The sequence below is a fragment of the Hemicordylus capensis genome, chromosome 3, assembly GCF_027244095.1.
Source record: "Hemicordylus capensis ecotype Gifberg chromosome 3, rHemCap1.1.pri, whole genome shotgun sequence".
NCBI lineage: Eukaryota > Metazoa > Chordata > Lepidosauria > Squamata > Cordylidae > Hemicordylus > Hemicordylus capensis.
Genome location: NC_069659.1, coordinates 50,955,086 through 50,979,826, shown reverse-complemented (window position 1 = coordinate 50,979,826; position 24,741 = coordinate 50,955,086). Strand labels below are relative to the sequence as shown.

General features: G+C 44.0%; 1 protein-coding gene across 4 annotated transcripts; it reads left to right on the top strand.

Annotated features, from left to right (window-relative positions):
- The first annotated feature begins 64 nt into the window (after window positions 1-64).
- SLC35A5 (solute carrier family 35 member A5) lies at window positions 65-24,741 on the top strand. 4 transcript variants are annotated; one of them, XM_053310936.1, is made up of 8 exons: window positions 65-489; window positions 2,158-2,207; window positions 9,745-9,897; window positions 10,004-10,102; window positions 13,225-13,358; window positions 16,201-16,268; window positions 18,222-19,014; window positions 22,298-24,741. In XM_053310936.1, the coding sequence occupies exons 3-8, from the start codon at window positions 9,768-9,770 to the stop codon at window positions 22,364-22,366; spliced, it is 1,293 nt and encodes a 430-aa protein (XP_053166911.1). In that variant the 5' UTR covers window positions 65-489; window positions 2,158-2,207; window positions 9,745-9,767; the 3' UTR covers window positions 22,367-24,741. The 4 variants fall into 4 exon arrangements, with proteins under 4 accessions (XP_053166911.1, XP_053166909.1, XP_053166910.1 ...); XM_053310934.1 differs by lacking the exon at window positions 2,158-2,207; XM_053310935.1 differs by lacking the exon at window positions 65-489 and having other exon boundaries at window positions 2,158-2,275.

Sequence of the window (24,741 nt, the reverse complement as noted above, 5' to 3'; positions counted from 1 at the left end):
CCTGCTGTAGCTGAGCAGCGCCACCCTAGAGCTGCGGGGTGGAAAGACTAGAGTCCTTCACATCCATCACTGTCTTTATGGGTTCTTCTGGTCTAAAACTGGACAGATCGTCTAGTCTGACACCAGTGCTCCCTGTAAGAGGGATTCCCAAATGTTGTTGACTACAATTCCCATCATCCTCAGCTGCAATGGCCTTTGGCTGGGAACTATGGAGCTGTTATTAACAACCTCTGGGAATCCCTCTTTCAGGGAACGCTGCCTAGAACTACGAGCATTAACGTGGCTCTCATGGTTTTCCCGAAGGTTGAGCTAGTGTGTCATTCTAGCTTTTTTCTGTCTCTACGGGTGGCACGTCGTTCGGAGCGATGCAGGAGTCTTCTCCCTCAGTCATGTGATGGAGGCGGAGGCGTTCTCTATCTTTCTGCGCGTGCGTAAGTGCCAAGTGGAAGAGAAGAAGGCAATGCCTGCAGAGAAAGCAGAAGCTTTCAGGTAAGCGTCCTATTCTGCGTGTGCTCTTTACCCTCTGCTTGAGAAAGGCAGGGTGAGAGAGAGATATATATCTGTGGTGCGGCCACATTTGGAGTATTGCGTGCAGTTCTGATTGCCCTATTTTAAGTAGGACATTGTAGAACTGGGGAAGAGGTGCAAGAACCAGGAAGACCAGGGGTCCGGAGCACCTTCCTTATGAGGCAAAGCTATGGCGTTTGGGGGTTTTCAGTTTGGAAAGGAAGTGGATACAGGGAGACCTGACGTGTATATAAAATTATGCATGGAGTAGAGAGTGAACAGAGATAACTTTTCCTTCCTCTCTCTTACTAGCACCAGGGTTCATCCTATGAAGCTGAAGGCTGGGAATTTTAGGACCAACAAAAAGAAGTACTTTTTTACAGGGCATGTAATTAATCTGTAAAATTCTCTTCCACAGGGTGTGGTGGTGGCCACTAGCTTGGATGGCTTTAAAAGGGTCTTAGTCAAATTCACGGAGGAAAGGTCTATCAATGGCTACTAGTCTGGTGGCTATAGATCATCTCCAGTCTCAGAGGCAAGATTCCTCTAAATACCAGTTGCAGGGGAGCAACAACAAGAGAGAGGGAAGCAAGAGAGAGGACATGTGAGCACTGTAAGATATTCCTCTCAGGGGATGGAGCAGCTCTGGGAAGAACATAAGAACAGCCCTGCTGGATCAGGCCCAAGAGGGCCCATCTAGTCCAGCATCCTGTTTTGCACAGTGGCCCACCAGATGCCGCTGGAAGCCACAGGCAGGAGATGAGGGCATGCCCTCTCTCCTGCTGTTACTCCCCTGCAACTGGTACTCAGAGGCATCTTGCCTTTGAGGCTGGAGGTGGCCCACAGCCCTCCGACTAGTAGATAGACCTCTCCTCCATGAAGTTATCCAAACCCCTCTTAAAGCCATCCAGGTTGTTGGTTGTCACCACAACTTGTGGCATTGAGCAGAAGCTTTCAAGTTCCCTCACTGGCTTCTCCAAGATAGGGCTGAGAGAGATTCCTGCCTGCCACCTTGGAAAAGCTGCTGCCAATCTATGTAGACAATACTGAGCTAGATAGACCAATGGTATCACTCAGTATATGGCAGTTTCCTATGTTCCTTCGCCTCTTGCCTGTGGGCTTCTCAGAGCTATCTGGTGGGCCACTGGATGCCGGACTGGAGGGGGCTTAGGCCTGATCCAACTGGGCTGTCTATGTTCTTAAGAGTAAGCCCCTGCCCCTATCTCTTATTATGAAGCAATAATGAAAGCTGTTTATTTTGTTGGAGACAAATGTCTAGCACAGGGCTGCTCAACTTTGGCCCACCAACCTTTTTTGGACTACAACTCCCTGAACTCCCAGCCACAGTGGCCAATAGCCAGGGATTGTGGGAGTTGTAGGCCAACAGCTGCAGGAGGGCTGAAGTTGAGCATCACTGGTCTACAGGAACTAAAATGGGAGGTTGGGTAATTCCCCTATTTTGTAATTCAGTCTGTGGAGCTTTAGATCTGCTGGCATAGCATAGTAGTGAAGAGAACTCAGCTGGGGAGTCCTTGATTCAGAGCTTGCTATCAGTTGACTCAAAACAAACCACAATTCTCTTTTTGTCACAAGCTGCTGACAGGAAGCGTTCTTTCTTTCTTTCTTTCTTTCTTTCTTTCTTTCTTATAGCCTTCTTTCCTGTACCTGTAACATGAATCCGAGAAAGAGAAAATGAACAGGTGAAGCTTTTCCTCTGGAAATGGTAACAGAAAAAGCTGCATATGGAGCTGCTTCTTAAGGCATAAAGGTGGGGCTGGTAAAATGCTAACAGCCCTACTCCTGTCTGCCATACATTGTTAATAATACAGGCCTACTTAGGGGGATAGTAAACTTTCTAATAAAGGTGTACTGAGAGGGGTATATGAAGTACTTTGCTAATTACGTATATACGTGCTGATTATGGTTCTTCAGTTATGTGATTCATTGATTAAGTGCCGTCAAGTCGGTGTCGACTCTTAGCGACCACATAGATAGATTCTCTCCAGGATGATCTGTCTTCAACTTGGCCTTTAAGGTCTCTTAGTGGTGCATTTATTGTTGTCATAACTGAGTCCATCCATCTTGCTGCTGGTCATTGTCTTCTTCTTCTCTTTCCTTCAACTTTCCCCAGCATTATTGACTTCTCAAGGAAGCTGGGTTTTCACATAATGTGTCCGAAGTATGATAGTTTGAGCTTGGTTATTTGTGCCTGAGCGAAAATTCTGGATTGATTTGTTCTGTGATCCATTTGTTTGTTTTCCTGGCTGTCCATGGTATCCTCAAAAGTCTTCTTCAGCACCAAAATTCAAAAATGTAAATATTTTTTCTATCGTGCTTCTTCAAAGTCCAGCTTTCGCATCCATAGAATGTCATGTGGGAAACCATTGTCTGAATTATTCTAATCTTTGTAGGTGTAGACACGTCATGGCATCTAAATATCCTTTCCAAGGCCTTCATTTCAACCTAAGTGTTAGTCTGTGGCGTATTTCTTGACTGCTGGATCCTTTACTGTTGACGGTCCATCCTAAAACGCAGAAGCTATCCACCACTTCAGTATCTTCATTGTCAATTCTGAGGCTGGTCGCTGTACCCATTGTCATTAGTTTAGTCTTCTTTACATTTAGTTATAGTCCCATTTTTTTCACTGTGCTCCTTGACTTTCATTACTAGAGCTTGCAAATCATCTGTGTTCTCAGCTATCAGAGTGGTGTCATCAGTGTAGCGCAGATTACTGACGTTTCTTCTTCCGACTTTAAAACAACACTCATCTTCTTCCAATCCAGCCTCTCTCAGTATATGTTCAGCATATAAATTGAATAAAGGAGACAGTATACAGCCTTGTCTTACTCCTTTGCCAATCTGGAACCAGTCTGTTTTACCATGCTCCATCTGGCTTCCTGTTCTGTGTATAGGTTTCTCATGAGAACAGTAAGATGTTCTGGGATGCCCATTTTCCTAAGGATATTCCACAACTTGACATGTTCGCAATTGAAGGCTTTTCTGTAGGGTTCTTTCTGGTATTCTTCGGCTTTCTCAATTATCCAGTGTGTATCAGCAATGATGTCTCTTGTTCCTCAGCCTTTTCTGAAACCAGATTGAACATCTGGCTTCCTTTTCCACATAGGGCTCTAATCTGCATTGGATGATCCTGAGCATTATTTTGCTAGCATGTGAAATTAAGGATATTGTGTGATAGTTTGCACAGTCTGTTAAGTCTCCTTTCTTTGGTATGGGTATGTAGACTGACCTCTCCCAATCTGTTGGCCACTATGTTGTTCTCCAAATTTGCTGGCATAGTTTGGCTAGAGCCTTGACTGATTCCTCTTCTGTTTCCTGCCATATTTCTGTAGCTATTTCATCAATTCCTGTAGCCTTCCGACTTGGTAATGACCGGAGAGCTGATCTAACTTCATCTTCCTGTACTAGAGTTTCTTGCAAGTAGGGAATATCTTCTAGAGTACCTTGGATATTGACATCCCTGCTGTACAGATTTTCAGTTTACTCCTTCCATCTCTGTTTGATCTTCTCTGAATCAGCTACTATCTGTCCTTTGGCATCCCTTAACATACCAGTTGGAGGTTGGAAACTCCCTCTGAGTTCAGAGATCTTTTGGAAAACTTTTCTTGTTTTTCCATGTCTGTTTCCATCCTCAAGGTCCTTACAGATGTCATTGTAGTACTGCTCCTTGTCTCTTCTAACAGCTTTCTGAAATTCCCTATTAAGTTCCTTCCTGAGGTCTTTATCTTTCTTGACTTTGGCTCTCTTCTTGGCAACTTCCACCATCTGTTGTGACATCCATTTTTCTTTCTTCTGTTTCTTGGTCTTTGGCAGTCTCCTTTCACATTTGTCCTTAACTTCTTTGATTTCATTCCACAGTTCCTCTGGTTCCCTATCAATGAATTTCAGGACTTCAAAGCGGTTTCTGATGTTTTCATTGAAAATGGTGCGTACATTCTCAAGATCATATGTTTTTTCCGCTTTAGCTTGACTTGGAACATGGACATGCGCAGTTCATGATCTTCTCCACAATCGGCCCCCGGCCATGTCTTTGCTGTCATAACTGAGCTCTTCCACCTCCTTGCACCAATAATGTAATAAATTTGTTTCTAACAGTGTTTGCTGCGAATATCCATCTGCTGTTTCTTTCTCTCCCATATATTCTAAAGATGTAGGATTAGGACATTTTTGCTTTCCTTTTTGGCTTTGGAAATAACTTCACTGTATCATCCTGAAACAGTAGAGGGATTCAGATGTCTTTCTTTCAGGTTGTGTTCCATTGTAGGAGGAACTGATTTTTTTATAGTGTTCAGGTAGTTCTTGCTGACAAAACCAGATTTTCCCTCCTGCTAGTGCAATTAACACTTTTGTTAATAGGGTGTGTATTCAAGAGTAACTAATGGACAGTTTGGTGACATCATTTATGATGATTCCTCCCACCCCACTTCCACCCCAAACCAGTGTAATTTTAGAGAATTTGAAACTTTATTTTTTCTTTAAAATGGAGCATTGGTTCACTTACCGTGAAGGTTTCTTCTGGTTGCTGCAATCAAGGCCATCTCGATGGGTTATCCCCCTTGTGTGCTCCTGGGCAGGACTATGTTAATGAGCTTAAGATTGAAAGCCTTAAGAGCCTGAGGGGAATGACCCCGCCCAGTTCTTTCAGTCCTGTGTTGCTCCTGGCAGGTTCTCTCATCTTATATCCTACATATTGCCCCACCATTTAATCATTTGTTCTTAAGGATGCAAGCAACCTTCTCCCCCACCCCTCATGTTCTTCCAAATCTGGGAGTGAGGGTAATACTTCTACAGCAAGGTTCATGTGAATGATTGAGCAGTTGTCCTGTCACCAGTGTGGAATCTGGGCTAGCAAGCAGGTAATGCTAAAAATAGGGAAGCTGTTGCCTTTGTTCCTTCTGCAAGTTTGTGTGTATAAGCCCTAAATGACTGTGTCACTGGTTTTGACTTGAGTGTGACGTAGTATGAAAACAGTTCTCGGTCATCATAGGGCATGTCCACACAGAAGCTTCCCTTACTGCTATTTGCTTTACTGTTGTTCTGGTAGTGTGGAAAGTAGTTCCTGCAAAAGAAAGTACTGTATTTGTGCAACTTTTTGTCTGTATTTATCATGTTGATGTTGCAGTTCCTGAAGCCTGCTGTGAGGGGTGTGCTTTAAGATTTTAACCACTTAAATATTTCTACAGTCACCTTAAGTGGCACAGAGGGGAAATGCTTGATTAACAAGCAGAAGGTTGCCGGTTCGAATCCACGCAGCTACTATATCGGGCAGCAGCGATATAGGAAGATGCTGAAAGGCATCATCTCAGACTGCGCAGGAGAAGGCAATGGTAAACCCCTCCTATATTCTACCAAAGAAAACTACTGGGCTCTGTGGGCGCCAGGAGTTGAAATCAACTTGATGGCACACTTTACCTTTACCCATTTTACTTGTTTTTAATTGTAGTTTTAACATAGCTCATCGCAGCTTAACAGTACCTGTATAACAGTGTATAGCTTTTAGCCTCTCTACTGTCTTCACAGTTCCGGGCATAGCCTGTTTTTATGCTGCCTTAATGTAATCTACATCATGCTGTTCTAAGACCGTAATAAAGATTAATTGTGCGGGGTGTGATGAATTGGCACACTCAAGCCGTAACAAAATTTCTATCCAGGCATGTCTACGAGATTCATCAGTCTGTATCGGTTTGTGAAGCACTCAGACTAATGCAGTTTGACTGTAATTTAGCTATTTAAATTTAGCTTTTTTGGTGGTGGGGTGGGGGGACACAAATGTGAACAAGAGAAATAATTAACAAAAACATGAATTGGGGGGACTGGCCACTTTTGTGAAAGTATGCTTGAGGTTGCTTTTATTTCTAGACAAAACTGACACTGCTATGGGTTGACCTTGATATGGGTTGATTCCCTCATCTTAGCAATAGCAATAGCACTTACATTTATATACCGCTCTATAGCTGGAAGCTCTCTAAGCGGTTTACAATGATTTAGCATATTGCCCCCAACATTTCTGGGTACTCATTTTACCGACCTCGGAAGGATGGAAGGCTGAGTCAACCTTGAGCCCCTTGGTCAGGATCGATCTTGCAACCTTCTGATTACAGAGCGGCAGTTTTACCACTGCGCCACCAGGGGCTCATATCTTGATTCAGTAGAGATGATAGGGAGGGGTTTTTCCCCAGTCTATGGGAGAGGGATGTTGGTGTCTGTGCTCTTTTGTTTTTGTTTATCTACTTTCATTTATTTGATTGATTGATTAAGAGATTTAATATACCACCCAATCCACAGACTCAGGGCGGTGTACAAACAGCACCTGAAATAGAAGGGTGGGGGGCTAAACAAACAAACAAACAAAAATATCAAAGGGCAAAAGACTGGTGGAAAAGAAATGTCTTCAGTAAGATCTTAAAGGCTGAAAGGGAGGAGGCAGACCGAATCGGGGGGGGGGGGAATTCTAAAGTTGAAGGGGCAGCAACAGAAAAAGCCCTTCCGTGGGCCCTAGTACTACAGACTTCTCTGAGACCAGGGACCGAAAGAAGGGCAACCTGAGATCTCACAGGATGGGACAGGACTGGCCAGGAGAGGCGACCCTGCAGGTAAGCAGGTGCTAAGCCTTGAAGGATTTTAAAGATGAGAACCAACACTTTGAATTGGACCTGGAAGCAAACAGGTAACCAATGCAGCAACCGCAAGAGAGGTGTCACACAACATATCTCCTAGTGCCCATAAGCAAGCGGGCTGTCACATTCTCGACCAAGTGAAGCTTCCGGATCGCCTTCAAAGGCAATACCAGTTAGAGTGCATTACAGTAATCCAGACAAGAGATGATGAGGGCATGAGTCACCGTTGCCAGGGCCTGCTGGTCGAGATAGGGCTGCAGCTGGTGGACCAGCCGAAGCTGGTTAAAGGCACCTCTGGCCATGGCCTCCACCTGCTGCTCGAGCAGGAGCTGCGAGTCCAAGAGGACCACCAAGTTGCAGACCACCTCATAAGAACAGCCTTGCTGGATCAGGCCCAAGGCCCATCTAGTCCAGCATCCTGTTTCGCACAATGGCCCACCAGATGCTGCTGCTAGCCACAGGCAAGGAGTTGAGGGCATGCCCTCTCTCCTGCTGTTACTCTCTTGCAACTGGTACTCAAGGGCATCCTTCCTTTGAGGCTGGAAGTGGCCTTTAGCCCTCCAACTAGTAGCCGATGATAGACCTCTCCTCCATGAAGTTATCCAAACCCCTCTTAAAGCCATCCTGGTTGTTGGCTGTCACCACGTCTTGTAGTAAAGAATTCCACAGTTGTATAAGCATACAACTTATGCATAAACGCATAAGTTCATTATGCATTGTGTGGAAAAGTACTGTCATTTGTTGGTCCTAGATTTCCTGGCAATCAATTTCATGGGATGACCCCTGGCTCTAGTGTTATGTGAGAGGGAGAAGAATTTCTCTCTATCCACTTTCTCCACACCATGCATGATTTTATAGACCTCTATCATGTCTCCCCGCGGTAGTCTTTTTTCTAAACTAAATAGCCCCAGGTGTTCTAGCCTTGCCTCATAAGAAAGGTGCTCTAGGCCCCTGATCATCTTGGTTGCCCTCTTCTGCACCTTTTCCAGTTCTAAAATCAATGTCCTTTATGAGATGTGGTGACCAGAATTGTACACAGTACTCCAGGTGTGGCCGCACCATCGTTTTGTATAAGGGTATTATAATATTAGCCGTTTTATTTTCAGTCCCCTTCCTAATGATCCCTAGGATGGAACTGGCCTTTTTCACAGCTGCTGCACATTGAGTCAACACTTTCAACAAGCTGTCCACCACGACCCCAAGATCCCTCTCCTGGTCAGTCACTGACAGCTCAGATCCCATCAGCGTATACTTGAACCTCAGGTTTTTCGTTCCAGTGTGCATCACTTTACACTTGCCAACATTGAACCACATTTGCCACTTTGTCAACCACTCCCCCAGTTTGGAGATATCCTTTTGGAGCTCCTCACAATCCATTTTGGATTACACTACCCGAAAGAGTTTGGTATCATCTGAAAATTCTGCCACATCGCTGCTTACCCCTGCTTCTAGATCATTTATGAATAAATTAAAAAGCACTAGTCCCAGTACAGATCCCTGGGGGACCCCACTTCTGACTTCCTTCCATTGTGAAAACTCTCCATTTATACCTACCCTCTGTTTTCTGTCCTTCAGTCAGTTAGCAATCCACACATGTACTTGTCCCCTTATCCCATAACTGCTAAGTTTCCTCAGGAGTCTTTGATGAGGTACTTTGTCGAAAGCTTTTTGGAAATCCAGGTATACTATGTCAACTGAATCACCTTGATCCACACACTTGTTGACACTCTCAAAGAACTCCAAAAGTTTTGTGAGGCAAGATTTACCTTTGCGGAAGCCATGCTGGTTCACTCCCAACAGGGACTGTTCTTCTATGTGCTTTTATCCTTGAGGATGCTTTCCATCAATTTGCACGGAATGGACGTTAAGCTAACCGGCCTGTAATTTCCTGGATCGCCCCTGGATCCTTTTTTGAAAATCAGTGTTACACTTGCTACTTTCCTGTCCTCTGGTACAGAGCCTGATTGCAGGGATAAGTTATATATTTTATATATAACCTAATTTTATATAACCTAACTTTTATATATAACCTATACAATACGTAAGTTTGAATTAAAATACAGTGCTTTAAATTAGCATCGTACAACATGTCCCCAATTGTATCAGATGGAATAAACTTTCCAGATACTGGTATTCTTCTTAAGTTTAGAGTGGACATGCATTTCATTGTGCTAGGCGAAGCGGGGAAATGCTTGACTAACAAGCAGAAAGTTGCCGGTTTGAATCTCCGCTGGTACTATGTTGGACAGCAGCGATATAGGAAGATGCTGATAGGCATCATCTCATACTGCATGGGAGAAGGCAATGGTAAATCCCTCCTGTAGAAAACCACAGGGCTCTGTGTGTACCAGGAGTTGAAATTGACTCAATGGCACACTTTACCTTTACCTTTAGTAGTATCTTTAATGGTTCTCTTATAACAGCACTGCAAGAATAGATTAGAATTCCTCAGAGTGTGGTTCGTTTCTCAGCAAAATGGAGTTTGTCCAATTTTTTTCGGGAAAATCACTAGAAGCCTATTGAGAACTCCAGAAAATAATAAAATGTATGTTGTTTCCTGAGCAGACCTGTCTGATAAGGGTTCTTGCTTATCTGTTCAAAGGGCACTGATGACGAGGTGACAGAATGGAGTCCAAATGCTGTAGCCAGCCTAACCGGTGGCTGAAGTCAGCCATGTACACAATACTTCTAGGTGGTGCCTTTGTTACTCTGGGATCCAGTCGTATCCTCCTGATGAAATATTCTGCCAATGAAGGTATGTTTGATCATTCAGTTCTACATGGTTATAATCAGTACTTGTTTTTGGTCCGGGTGAATAGTTTTGACATTTTTCTTTGAGACCTCTGTTGTTGTTTCCTCAGAAAACAAGTATGATTACCTTCCTGCAACTGTGAATGTGTGCTCAGAATTAGTTAAGCTGGTGCTCTGTCTGGTAATGGCACTCTGGGTAACAAGGAAAGGTAAGCTGTTAATGGTAAGACTACTGCTGGGAGTTGAGCTGTGGGCATATCCTCTAGCAGTTTACTGTGTGTCTCTGCAATTTGGGGCATCTATAATATTTGTCTGGCTTGCAAAATATGAGATTTCCTTGGATGTGGCATTACTGCCCTGAAAACTGCAATGGTGTGAAGAGTGGAAAATATCTCTCTTGCCATTTGCTTTGCTTAAAATCTATATGATCTGAAGAAATCCCACTAATTGAATATCATGGTTATAGTCCTTGCCCATTCATTTTGGGGCTAAAAGGTCGTTATATTTTGACAAGATTTTATTTTTTACAAGATTACACTTTATGCAGCTCCACAAATTCAGAGGAGTCATAAGCCCTATTTTCAGTTTGTTGTGAATCTGTGTATAGTGTATGCATGTACAGATCTTTACGCTCATATAGTTATTCACACAATATGCTAAATGCATGTACAATGTACACGTATCAGTACCTGTACTTGAGAGGGTCTGTATGCAAGTTCACTTTTAAGATAAATACACATACAGTCATTCACACAAAGCATGTATGCAGTATAAATATCTGAAATGTCTAGATAATGGATATAGCAATAGCAATAGCACTTACATTTTATATACCGCTCTATAGCCGAAGCTCTCTAAGCGGTTTACAATGATTTAGCATATTGCCCCCAACATTCTGGGTACTCATTTTACCGACCTTGGAAGGATGGAAGGCCAAGTCAACCTTGAGCCCCTGGTCAGGATTGAACAGGGCGGCAGTTTTACCACTGCGCCACCAGGGGCTCTTTATATATAGTAGCAAAACGCATATAGCCACTGATTTCCTTCATCATTGTGTGGCTTAGATGCCACACGCTCCTAAAACACTGGGTTGGCCTATCAGTTTTCCATCTAGCTGGCAGTATTCATTAAAGGTTTTACAATGGCCTTTCTAGAGTACTTGCTATGTAATTTCATCCTACCTATTTAACAGCTCTTGATGTCCATCTTACAGTACAGATGAGCTATCACAGAAAATGGGACCAGCAGACCTATACGTAGTGTAGGTGTTAAATACTGGGATTTCTGTTTCTGCTTTTTAGTTCCGCCATTTAAAAAAATTTGATTGTGCTGCTCTGGATCTAGCACGATGTGCATTAGCAGAGCTCTTTGAGAAGATGTTTCTCATCTTTCTCTTTCTAGTCCATAAAACATGATTGATAATTCCTTGGAATATTGCCGAAATCATTTAATGTTTATAAAGAACCTTAAATAGATTGATAGTCCTACTAAAGTCGAGCATATGGATACTTTTTGTTCTTCGATTAAGTGAAAGGCTAATAGGCTTCATTATTTTATAAATCAAAATACCAGCAAATTGATTTCCCCCTCCGCCCCGCAAATGGCCAGAATCCAAAGAACCATACAACTAGTTCCATGTGTCCAAGGAGGCTTCAGGCATGTATTTCTTGAACAGCAGCCTTTCTTGTGGTATGGGAAACAACTTGTGGAATCGAGGAGAACTGGAAAACCTGTTTGAAATATGGCACGAGGGTCTGCTGTTCAAAGGGGATGTGAACTGTCAAAAATTCTACTGGGCAAGTGCAAATCCTTGGCTTGGCTTAAGTAGCTCTTTGGATCCCAGCCTATTTGTGCTGTTAATGGAAAATGCCAAGCATGCATTAGTTCTTTTTCTTCAAATGCAAAAGGGCTCAATAGAGACAAAGTTGGCTGCATAACCAGTGTGTTCTCATTTTTTTCATTTGTGTGCAGAATAAGTTTTGTTCTGGGTGGCAGTATCAAAGCAGTGTGTGCACATGTGCATTCAGAGTGGGGCCTTCCTGATTCATCCTGAGTGAGAACTAAAATTAACTGGACATTAAAATGGTCAGCTTGCACACACATGCACACCTTAGCAGGAACACTGTCTATAACCCCTTTCCTTTTGGTTCTCTGCTTTTGTGTCTTTAATCTCTAGCTCTTTCTCCTTATTATTTTGAACCAGCTCCTTCTTATCTAGGATTGTGGTGCTTTAGAAATAACACCAGCTTTCTGTTCTAAATGTCATCATGCTTAGCAGTCAGTATAAGCCAGCAAAAATTGTGTAGTGGACCTAAGAACATAAGAGCCCTTCTGGATCAGGCCCAAGGTCCATCTAGTCCAGCATGCTGCTTCCCACAGTGGCCAGCCAAATGCCACCAGAAGCCTGCAAGCAGACCTTGAAGGCAATACATTCTCTCCTGCTGCTGTTCACCAGCAACTTGGATTCGGTAGCATTCTGCTTCTGAATGTGGAGTTTCTGTATGATGACTACTAGCCATTCCACATGATGACTTATGGCCATTGACGAACCCACCCTCCATGAATTTGTTCCATCCCCTCTTAAACCCATGCATCTTTCAAAGTTACCACTTGCTTTGCAGGCCCAGTTCATGCTTCTTTTGTGAAGTAAAGTGCTTATGTTGTGACTCTTCTATGTCATATTTGTGTGGAGAGGTTTTTTGTTGTTTTTTTAAAGGCCCCACTTGAAAAATGTGATTATACTTGGAAACTAGCTGTTTCTCTGGTGTGACAGCCTTCAGTTTTTTCCACGTAGGAATTATTTCACACAAATGCCTCAGCATGCAAAAAAGACGTGATTGTATCCTGACCTCTTGTGGAGCTGTGTCAAGGTTGCTTTCATTGGCAGAGGGAGACCTGTGCTTACGCAAAGCATCCTTCCATGAGTGGAAAGGACCTTTGTGTAAGTGCAACTCTTTCCCTGAGCGGAAGGAGCTTCCGACAGCGAGGCAGCCCTCCACGGAAGGTTAGGATGCAGCCCATGGTAAAGCTATTATGGAAGCACTGTACATACATTGGAAAGAAAACTTAAAATGATCTCTACAGAATTGGATTTTGGAGATCTTGATATCCAGTGCATAGTTGAAACTAGTTTCTACTCCAGAAAGGCATGGTATAGTCTCTTATTTGAGTCTTTGAGGAAATTCCTGAACTGTAAACTTATTAAGGATTCAAAGATTGTGGCTGTTTAAAACCAACAATAATTGCAAACATTCAGCAAAGTGTGCGTGTGAGCAATTAAGTAGCTTTGATGACTTATTCTTCTCTCTCCAATCCATTTGTTTCTTTTTAGGGGGATATTCTCATAGTGGATTTGGCTGCAGCTCATGGAGACAATTCTGCAGCTACGTTAAATGGTCAATTCCTGCCTTTCTTTATTTTCTCGATAACCTAATTGTTTTCTATGTGATGTCCTATCTCCAGCCGGTAAGTAATCCTTCAAGAATACAGGATGTCCTCTTTACTCAGGGGTCTTGTGTGAGTCTCATAGTCCCATACTTACGGAGAAGTTGTTTTATTCTTAAAGTAGCCCAGAACAAGTTAACGGTCATGTCAGGTGACTGTGGTTAGGTCAACGTTTTTAGCTCTCCCGATGAACTACCAATGCCATGAATGCTATACCAGATGGCTAGGAGGAGGCTTGGCCAGAGCAATATTGCGGTTGTGCTAGGGGATAGAAAAGCACGTTGGTCTTACCTAATGGTTTCAACAGAAGCTTGTATTCAAAACAAACTTGGCACTAACAAATGCCAAGGGAACCGAGCTGAGCTTCATCTAGAGCAGGGCTGCACAAGCCCTCCTGAAGATGTTTGGCTACAACTTCCATAATCCCTGGCTACTGGCCACTAAGGCTGGTGATGATAGGAGCTGGAGGTCCAAAGCTGTGCAGCCCTGACTTAGAGTATATCTTATTTTAAATATTTTTGTCTTGTCCTTCTGCCAAATGGCATTCAAGGCAGCTTAACAAAATCCCATAAAAATCTGGCTCACTATAAAAGAAAACAGCAAACAGAACAAAAATAATAATGCTTAACATTTGTCTAGCTTCTTTTCATATGCAGAAGGCTTCACGTGTGTGTATGTATGTATGTATGTATTTTTATTCAATGTCTGTACCGCCCTTCCAAAAATGGCTCAGGGCGGTTTACACAGAGAAATAACAAATAAGATGGCTCCCTGGCCCCAAAGGGCTCACAATCTAAAAGAAACATAAGATAGACACCAGCAACAGTCACTGGAGACACTGTGCTGGGGGTGGATAGGGCCAGTTACTCTCCTCCTGCTAAATAAAAGATAATCTCCATGTTAAAAGGTGCCTCTTTGCCAAGTTAGCAGGGGATTATAGGACTATCTTGATGTAATCCTTAAAGCAACCCTGTATAGTATTCTCTCCATATGATTGATTGAAGCCCTGTTCAGACATTATGTTGTACAGTTATAAAGATGTATTTATACTTGTACATGTATTTGTGTGAATGATTGTACCTGTGTTTTAAAAGTGAATCTGGGTAATGGCCCCTCAAATAGGTGATACAGCAGTAGGCAGTGTACTGCTGTACCTGTGTTCAACATAACATGTGAATAACTGTACCTGTGTACAGAACAGGACTCGTGTACACGTGTTGTATGAGTGTGGACATAGTAGTCCAGTTCAGATGTTGGGGTGGGGAAGGGGAAGGAATCTTGTACCCAAAAGCCTCACCCTCCTGACACTTTCCCTGTTTACAGCATTTTTCTGAAGAGGCAAATGCCTTAAGTATATGGTGGGCATTTCTGGGGTGCTCCAGGCATCTGACAATGGAAACGCCCACCATTACGCTTACAGCATTTTCCTCTTTAGACACTCCATGAATGGAAAGAGCGCGGGGAGAGTGAGACTTCTCAGCACATCAGTGCTGGGGACGAGACTTCCAGGCACACTCTGGAACACTGAACACAAACAAGTACATCATCCCTACCACCACCCATGCATGCGTGTGTGCACACACAGACACACACACCTCTGTATAGGACTTGAGAGAAAATGACTTGCTGAAGGCCACCTAGTAGATTCATAACATTCTGACCGGAGAAGTCCTGCTTCACAGCTATGTTTCTTGGTTGCTACACTGCACCAGCTCTAAAAATAATAGATACAAGCAGCAATTAATGCATTCTGTATCCATTAAACCATCTGCAGTCCAAACTGGGTGGACAGGCATAATGAAACCACCACTACCACAATAAATTTAGTTCAGCTACCCAAAACCCATATAAAAAGAACAGATGGTAACTGGGCAGTACGTTGTCCCGTTATAGCCCAGTGCTATAGGGCAAGCTGGAGGAGGTTCAGAGTGTAGGTTCAGCTAACTTGTTTTTAAAAGGAAACAGTCCCTTGAGTTTTTTCAAATGCCTCAAAGTTCAGCACAGAGATGGCCATCTTCTCTGGTTCCAGGCAGCCACACCCAGTTTTAAACAGGATGTGCTAAAAAGCTTGCATGCAGTTTCTCTCATTAAAAAAAGAACAGTGTTTTCCAATAGTAAGAAAAAGAAAGAACCTATCCTAATATTCCACACGCCTTCTTGATTTTGTATGTAGCATCTAAATATACATGTTTATGTATAATGCTGTGCATATGTATATGTGCTCCTCAACGAGGAAGTGCATTCTATGAATTTTGTTATGAATATTAAGCCTTCATGCGTAGTTAACGTGTAAGGATGTGCCTGTACTGTGGTTTGAGTACTTTGGGGGAAATTTAAAAGGGAACGTTAAGAAAATGGAGAGCAGGTACTTAATTGCTCTCCACCACCCCTTCCAGGTTCCTGCTGGGGTGGTGCATGTCCCCAAAAGCCCCGCACGCCATCATTATGCATATGGCATCCGTGCATGTGTGGGCACCATTTGCGTGATGATGGTGTGTGGGGCTTTTCTTGCTTATGGCCACCAAAGGACTTCTGGAAAAACAGCATGGGTGAAAGTCATAAGGCCAACTTTGGGCATTACAGTAGAAGTGTGTACAACTTTATTATTTCCTTGCAAAAACAATAACGCATGACTGCTAGTTTTCAAGGACTTCTGGGATATCAGTTCAGTGCCAGAAGTGCCCAGTTCTTAACCAGTTTTTAATCTGCTGGAAAGGCAGTTAACCTTCTGTTTGGCAATGGGAAAATTTGCTTAGTTTGCACCATCAGGGCTTCCTGATTACACAGCCCTACAGGCTGATGGATATCTTATTACTAGGTTGCATTTTGCTTGTAACTTTATGCCTCACTTTCCTCCCTCTAGGCTATGGCTGTGCTGTTCTCAAATTTTGTCATCATCACAACAGCTCTCCTGTTCAGAATAGTGCTGAAGTAAGTAGCTGTGGAAGCACATTTTCATTTATTACTACAGCAAGTCCTCAGACTTGCAACACAATTGGTTCCTGGAAGCTGTTTCTTAAATTGAAACGCCTTAACTTGAAACCTATTCCCCAGTAGAAGCAATGTTATAAATGGGTGTTTGGTTCCTGAACCAAGTCCAGATACCCTGTTTCCCCCGCCCCCCTGCTGCAATCACAGCTGGTGGTGTGTGCAGACAGATATGCAGCAGAGAAGTTGATGGTAGAGAATCAGAAGTTGCCCACTCTTGCCACCCACTCGCTTCCCAGTCCCTTCGTGGCTCTTTCTCCCATTTCTGTGGAAGGAAAGGAGGCAACTAGATAATTCTCCTCCACTTCCTTCTCCTCTTGGATAACAGTTAGACAGGGAAAGTGGAGGGCAAATGAGAAGTGGTGTGTGGGCTGAGAACAGGCCGGGCTCTTTTCCTCTCGCCGTCATAGCACAGCATCTGAGCCTGGAGGATGACGGCATGGGGAACCTCTTGGACAGGGAAATCGGGCAATTCCTCTGCAGCCTCAGTTGCTGCAGCTGGTGCGAGGACTGCTGGTCTCCGTGACAATGTGAGCCTGAACCACTGTTGTCTCCTCAGTACACACACCAGCAGCTGGCTAGTGGTGTCTCCCTTTCTGCAGCAAGTGTTGTAAAGTTGAAACAAGGTGGAAGTTTACAAATATCCAAGTACCATTTGTCTTAACTTGGAATATTTTAAGTTGAGGGCTGCCTGCATTTTGTTTATTAGGTTATCAAGGTCTCTGTAAAGTGCTTATAAACACGAGTCCAAAGTTGTTTTGAAATACATGGGAAGCTAAAATAAATTCAATAATAATTTTAGTTTTTGTACATTAATGAACAAATCTTTGATCCTGATGGATCTTAGTTCAGTTGCTATGCTGACTGTTGATGAATAATGCTGCAGTCTAAAACACACACGTACACATAGTTGTTGTTGTTGTTATTGATTTATTCGATTTCTATACCGGCCTTCCAAAAATTGTTCAGGGCGGTTATAGGTCCCATTGAACTTGGTGGGACTTCTATTTGAATTAAACATGTGTGGGATTAGTCTGCAAATAAGCCTGACTCAGGAGTTACAGATTCTGCCACCAACATCATACATGCAAGTTTGTATTTATTTATTAGATTTATATACCTCCTTTCTTCCAAAAATCAGAACTCAGGGTGGTATGAAATAAAAATATGCATGAATTGTCCCCTTTGCTAAGCAGGGTCCACCCTGGTTGCATTTGAATGGGAGACTACATGTGAGCACTGTAAAATATTCCCCTTAGGGGATGGAGCTGCTCTGGGAAGAACATCTGCATACTTACATGTAGAAGGTTCCAAGTTCCCTCTCTGGCATCTCCAAATAGGGCTGAGAGTGACTCCTGCCCGCAACCTTGGAGAAGCCGCTGTCAGTCTGAGGAGACAATACTGAGCTAGATGGACCAATGGTCTGACTCAGTATATGACAACTTCCTATGTTCCCAGGGCTCTAGAGCAGGGTTTCTCAACGTTGGGTCCCCAGATGTTATTGGACGTCAACTCCCATAATCCCCAGCTCCAGAGTCCTTTGGTTAGGGATTATGGGAGTTGAAGTCCAATAACACCTGAGGACCCAACGTTGAGAATCCCTGGAGGGCTTATTAAATCTGCATTGACCCTTGGAATCAGACAAGCCAGTAAAGAAACCTAGAAGGCATCCTTGAATTAAGAGCTCAGTCTACTGGTGTGCAGTGAAAACAGAGTTCCAGTAGTGTGGGAAGTCAGATGTGGGAGCTTGATTGCTGGGAACCCTGGTCTGAGAGAGAGGCGGGGGGCATACACACCAGTGCCTCACCTGACACTTATGTTGCTTTGGGTTTCACTTGTTGGGTTGTTTCATGCCTGTCCATGTACACTGAAAGAATCTTTCTTGTCTACACACAGACGGCAGGTTTCCTGGGTGCAGTGGGCATCTCTGCTGATTTTGTTCCTGTCTATCGTAGCTTTGACTGCAGGGGCAGGAAACAACGAACATAGCTTGAATGTGCATGGATTTCACCACGACAGCTTTTTCTCCCATTCAAACAGTTGCCTACCATACACCAAGCCAGAGGGGGAGTGCTGGGGAGGAGAAAACTGCACGGCAGCATGGCACTTTCCCACCTTCAGGTGGAACATCACCGTTGCTGCCTCAGGAGCTCTGAGAAAGCTTCCGCTTGGTCTTGGACATGTACTCATACTCTTGCAGTGCTTTATCTCTGCCTTGGCCAACATCTACAATGAAAAGATATTAAAAGAAGGAGGCCAGTTTAGTGAGAACATCTTTGTCCAGAACACCAAGCTATATCTCTTTGGAGCGATGTTCAATGCTTTGATGCTGAGCCTCCGCCCTGAACGCCGACGGCAGATAGAATACTGTGGCTTCTTCTATGGCCACAATGCATTCTCTGTGGCCCTTATTTTTGTCACTGCCTTCCTTGGGCTCTCGGTGGCTTTCATATTGAAGTTCCGAGACAACATGTTCCATGTCCTGACCGCGCAGGTTACTACCGTGATCATCACCACTGTGTCTGTCTTTGTCTTTGACTTCAAGCCTTCTCTGGAGTTTTTCTTGGAAGCTCCAGTGGTTCTTTTGTCTATATTTATCTACCATTGCAGCAGCCCTCGATCCGTGGAATACACTTCTCAGTGGGAGAGAAGCAAATTTGGCGGAGGTGCATGGGAACGTTCCAGCGGGGTAAGGCTTTGAAATGTCTTCTTCCAAGACTGTTGAATGGGCAGTGTTGGCTTGTCCCACCACTGCCAGTGTTGAGAGGAGAGCTGGTCTTGTGGTAGCAAGCATGACTTGTCCCCTTAGCCATGCAGCGTCTGCCCTGGTTGCATATGAATGGGAGACTAGAAGTGTGAGCACTGTAAGATATTCCCCTTAGGGGATAGAGCTGCTCTGGGAAGAGCATCTAGGCTCCAAGTTCCCTCCCTGGCTTCTCCAAGATAGGGCTGAAAGAGATTCCTGCCTGCAACCTTGGAGAAGTCGCTGCCAGTCTGTGAAGACAATACTGAGCTGGATGGACCTAGGGTCTGACTCAGTATATGGCCGCTTCCTATGTTCCCTCTAAGAGGGATGCCCAGATGTTGATTATGGGAGTTGTAGTCAACAAAGTCCGGGCATCCGCCTTAGGGGGAACACCAGCCACTGTGGCTGCTTGGTAGGACCACAGTGGCAAAAGCAGCATCCTGTCCCTGGCAAATGTATGGCTCTGTCCCCCTCAGCTCTGCAAAAACTTACTAGCCTCCTCACTGTAGAGACATGCTCAAGAAATGGTGTTGGCACCGGGAAGTGGGGTTGCTCCTGCTGCAACGGGATGTGCAAGGGGCCACAAATACCGTTTTTCTCTCTTCCTGCCTCAAAAATGTGTCTGTTCAGTCAGCCTTGAGTTATCGGTTCTGTTCAGTTAATGCTTGAGAGCCAGCATGGTGTAGTGAACAGAGCAGGGCTGCACATTTTCAGCCCTTCCGAAGGTCTTGGCCTACAACTCCCATCATCACTGACGATTGGCCACTGTGACAGGGGGTGATGGGAGTTTTAGTCAGCAGCTGGAGTGCCGAAGTTGTGCAGCCCTCGGCTAGAGTGTTGGACTAGGACCAGGGAGACCCGAATTCAAATCCCCGTTCAGCCATGAAACTCACTGGCTGACTCTGGGCCAGTCACTTCTCTCTCAGCCTAACTTACTTCATAGGGTTGTGGGGATACATACAACCATATACGCTGCTCTGGGCTCCTTGGAGGAAGAGTGAGATAGAAATGTATAATGCAGCACATCTGTACCATGTAGCAGCTTTTCTGGGTGGAGTGCTGGCCCAATTTGGCTAATGGGCAGTTCCTGTTTCATTGCAGGGGGTAAAGTTTGTTCGCAACACTGGAGTAAAAGGGTTGTTTCTTTTTGCCAGTGCTGCCCCCCCCCCCACCTCATACTACATACCCACCACTATGAACTCTTTTCCATATCCTACCAAAGCTCTTGTGCTTATGTGTAATTAGGACAAAGTACCCCTTCTGGAATGTGTGGCTTTGTCCTGAGCAGTCACCCCTCTTTTTCAACAGTGAAAGCATTTTAGGAATGTATGGTAATCTAATTTTTGGAATCAGTAAAATTGATTCAAACAATTTGAATCAATAAAACTATGCAAAACAATTGCATATTTTTTTGTTTTGTTTTAATAGCATAACTTTCTCTGGTCACTGTGACTGAGAAGAGTTCAGCTTTTCTGGGAGCAGATGTTTGCATGCAACATGCAATTTTGTTTGCATGTAATTGCAGTGGGCATTAAAAAACAAATAAGGCTTATTCTGCAGCTTCCAAATACAGTTCTGGTTTTGCTAACTGAAGAACAGCCTTTGTATTCTCTTGAGCTGAAAAATGACCAAATATGCTGGCCCTAATCTAATGCAGAGTTAAATCTTGCAAGGCCCAGGGTGACCTTTGTCCCTTTGGGGCTGAACTAGACATGACACCAGAGGGAGATACATAATCAAATCATCCCCTTCTCTGCCCCTCCCCAATGGCCAGTGAAGAGCAGCTGTGGTGGCCTCTGAGTTGGATCGAGGGGAAGGGGGATATAACCATTCCACCCCATGACATTTCCCCAATTAAATTCCCACCTCCCTTGACTGGAAGAAACGGCGGCGGGTGTGTGTGTGTGTGTCTATTAAAGCCACCCCACAGTTAGTGCTGGGGTCCAGATCTGATTGGCTCCCAATTGCCTTTTTTTTTTTTTTAAGGAAGTAGATCCTAATAACGGATCTCCTATTTTGCATCTAGTCTGGTCCTCTCCTTGCCACTTGATATGGGCTGAATTACACTTAACTCTGCTGAATTTTGGCTCTGCTATTCAAGATATTAACCAGCAGAGGGTACTATTTACAATTAGAAATGTGCAATGATTTTTAAGCTGATGGGCAAACACTTGTGATTATATGAATGCCTCCACATAGAGTGGAGAAGGGACTTCAGCATTTCCTACATGCCACCTAATGAGCCAGCGTGGTGTAGTGGCTAGAGTGCTGGACTAGGACCGGGGAGACCCAAGTTCAAATCCCCATTCGGCCATGATACTAGCTGGGTGACTCTGGGCCAGTCACTTCTCTCGCAGCCTAACCTACTTCACAGGGTTGTTGTGAGGAGAAACCTAAGTATGTAGTAAACCGCTCTGGGCTCCTTGGAGAAAGAGCGGGATATATTAAAAAAAAAAATTTTTTTTTAAAAGGTAAAATGTAATGGCGCAGTGGGGAAATGACTTGACTAGCAAGCCAGAGGTTGCCGGTTTGAATCCCTGCTGGTATGTTTCCCAGAATATGGGAAACGCCTATATTGGGCATCAGCAATATAGGAAGGTGCTGAAAGGCATCATCTCACACTGCGTGGGAGGAGGCAATGGTAAACTCCTCCTGTATTCTACTAAAGGCAACCACAGGGCTCTGTGGTTGCCAGGAGTCGAAACTGACTCGACGGCACAATTTACTTACATGCATCCATGAACATCCTGTTCCGAGATGCAGCTCTCAAAGTTATGTGGAGTGATACTGAGTCTATTCATAATGAATAGTCTATTCATAATAATGAGTCTATTCATGAGCACAGATTGTCAGAAGTTGCCCTGCTTGCTACTTTCATTTCTTTTCACCTCTCTGTGTTGCTGTTACAGAAAGATGCGCAGCATAGAGAAAATGAATTTTATTGTCCCATTACTGAAATCAAATTCCGCATATATTGGTGCAGATAAATAATTAGAAAAGAAAGAATGGCATAATGTTTTATTTCCACAGTATGGGTTAGGGTTGCAATGGGTCCCAGTGCACCAGGTAAGAATGGAAAGATTCCTGTGTTTGAAACCACAGGGCCATTTGCTAGTCAGAGTACTGAGTTAGATGGACCAGTGATCTGACTAAGTGAGGCAGCTTCATATTTGTGTGTGCCTTTTCCCCCCTTCACGTTCTCCCTTTTTTGTCTTTGTTTTAACAGGATGGAGAAGAGCTTGAGAGACTTACCAAGCAAGACAGCGATCATGATTCAGAGGAAGAGGCCTTATAGGATGGGTTTGGCTTTTTGAATTCCAGGCACTTCTCTGAAAGAAAATGCGGGTTCAACAATATCACGTGGAGGGAGCCTTTTCCATGAATAGGTGGAAAGTGCTTTTACTTAAAAAAAAAACCACACCTAAAACCTAAGGAGGGATTTGAAACTGTATTTATTGTCATCAAGCTCTGCAAGAAAATCTTATTTACTTGACACCACCAAAGGGAAGATCTTCTATAGCAGTAGAGCATTCAAGGTGGTATGGATCATGGGAGGCTATGTGGATGCAGCTACATAGATTTGGAAGCATCCCTGAACCATGGATGTTAAGATTGCTGAATCTTAACTCCACTGAACTGAAGTTGAGCAAAGTATGTCCTTTCAAAGCTGGCGGTACTGGGGGAAATTCAGACCGTAATGGCTAGGGCCATAGAAGCTGCCCATTTGTAGTCCTCCAGAGATACAGATGTGTGTGCTGTTGGACTATATTTGAGATTATTTTGTGCTGCAATGTGTTGGGATGTAGCACTGACATTGCCTCATTGGGAATGTTTTATATTGGCAAATGGGTCTCTGCCCCTATGTGTATATGCTTCAGGGAGCCATCGCTAACTGTGGTTCCTGGGCAAATACCTCTGTAATGCACACAATTGAAATGTGCATTTGTGACAAGCACAACTGTGTGTTTTGGTGTACATGTAAGATTTATACAATAACAATTTTAAAATGTAATGTGTGAAGCAGCTTTCCGTGGTGGATTCCGTCACAGTGTATTGGCAAGGCCTGGTCCGTACTTGGCAGGTTGCTCATCAGATGAGCTGCAGGGACTGAGTATTGCATACCTTGTATTCAAGGGCATGAGGATCCTCACCTGGATGTCTAAGGCTTCCTCACCTGGATATCTAAGGCTCAAAATGAGCTTTCTCCCTCCTCATCGCAAATTGAAAGAGCCATCCAGGTGATGAAAATGTTGCATGTTCCTGTTTATTTTTGGTGCTTTAGTGATAAAAGCTCAAGGACCACCATCCAAGATGAAGTTACGGCAACAAAGAAATGTATCCTATCCATTTCAATACAACTAGGAGTCTAATTTAATTTATTGTTATATGGAAATAGATCTATTACTAGCTGGGCCGGGCGTCTCCCCCACCCCGGCCGACTTTCTGGTCGGCTGGCCGGAAAGCCGGCCCGCCACCTCCTCCCACCTGCCGCCTCCCGGCAGCGGCCGCCTCCTTCTGCCAGCCAGGCTGCTGCCTTTTGTTCCCAATAGTTGGGCTGGCCTGCTGCCACTGCCACCTACTCGCGGCAGCCAGCATCCCTATTTACTCCCCTGTCCCCATCGCTTGCATGGCGGCTCTCGTGAGAGTTCGCGAGCAGCTGCCAGACTAGCGACGGGGACAGGGGATAGACAGGCGATGGATACGTTTAAGAGAGTTAAATATACGGAAGAGAGAAGATAGTGCATTTCCCTGTGTCTTTCAATACAAAACTCCAAAAAATGTGCTGTGTTGAAAAACACTGTCAAAGTCAGCCTTGCAGGTTAGTATAAAATACTTGATACAGCATTTTACAGGCCTGTCTGTTTGCATGCTGTTTGGTCAGAAACTGGCTTGAGCAGTGTTCCGAAGTGGTTGAATAGTCCAGAAAAAATTAATATTTTGCTGGGCAAGTGACTAGTCTGGCAGGGTGATCAAGAATATTTTAAATCCAGATGTTTCACTCAGTATAACTGGGAACCTTGATAGCACATGAATGGTCACATGTGGATCTTCAGTTTTACGCTTCCAGCCCCAGTGCCTGTCTCTAAGATGAAGGCAGAAGTACTGTTCAAACTCTGTCTTGCAGAAGTGTTGTGAGCTGGAATGTATGCAAGTACTCCAGTAAGTGGTGGTGTGGTCATATAAGCTGCTGCTAATGTTTCTGTTGTTTGTGTTGATGGGAGGATACAGTGTCGCTGGGTTTGCTTCTTTTATGACACTCCTACAATGCCTTAAAGAAATGTCTTAAAGGAGCACCCCCTTGAACCTGACCTATAATTTCCTTTACCAGTATTCCTTCAGAAATACCATTTGAAACAATAATTTATTGTTACTAATAGAAGAGCAGCTTTGAAGCAGGTGTTAATGTTGACAGTGATTTGATTTCTGCTTTGGCTCTTGTTTTACTACTGTAATAGCCTTGCTGGTTTCTGAGGGAAACTTGTCCAGTGTTTGTCAATATAAAGGAAGGCATGGGCTCCCTGCTGTTCACTCTTTTTAAATCTGAGTGCATTCTTTGAGGGACTCAGCCTGACTGCCTCGGGTTAATGTGGGACCCCTTTGTGTTGGGTTTTGTTTTACAGTCCAGACTTGTGTGCCACAGGGCTAAATAAACTGAAGTGTACTAACCAA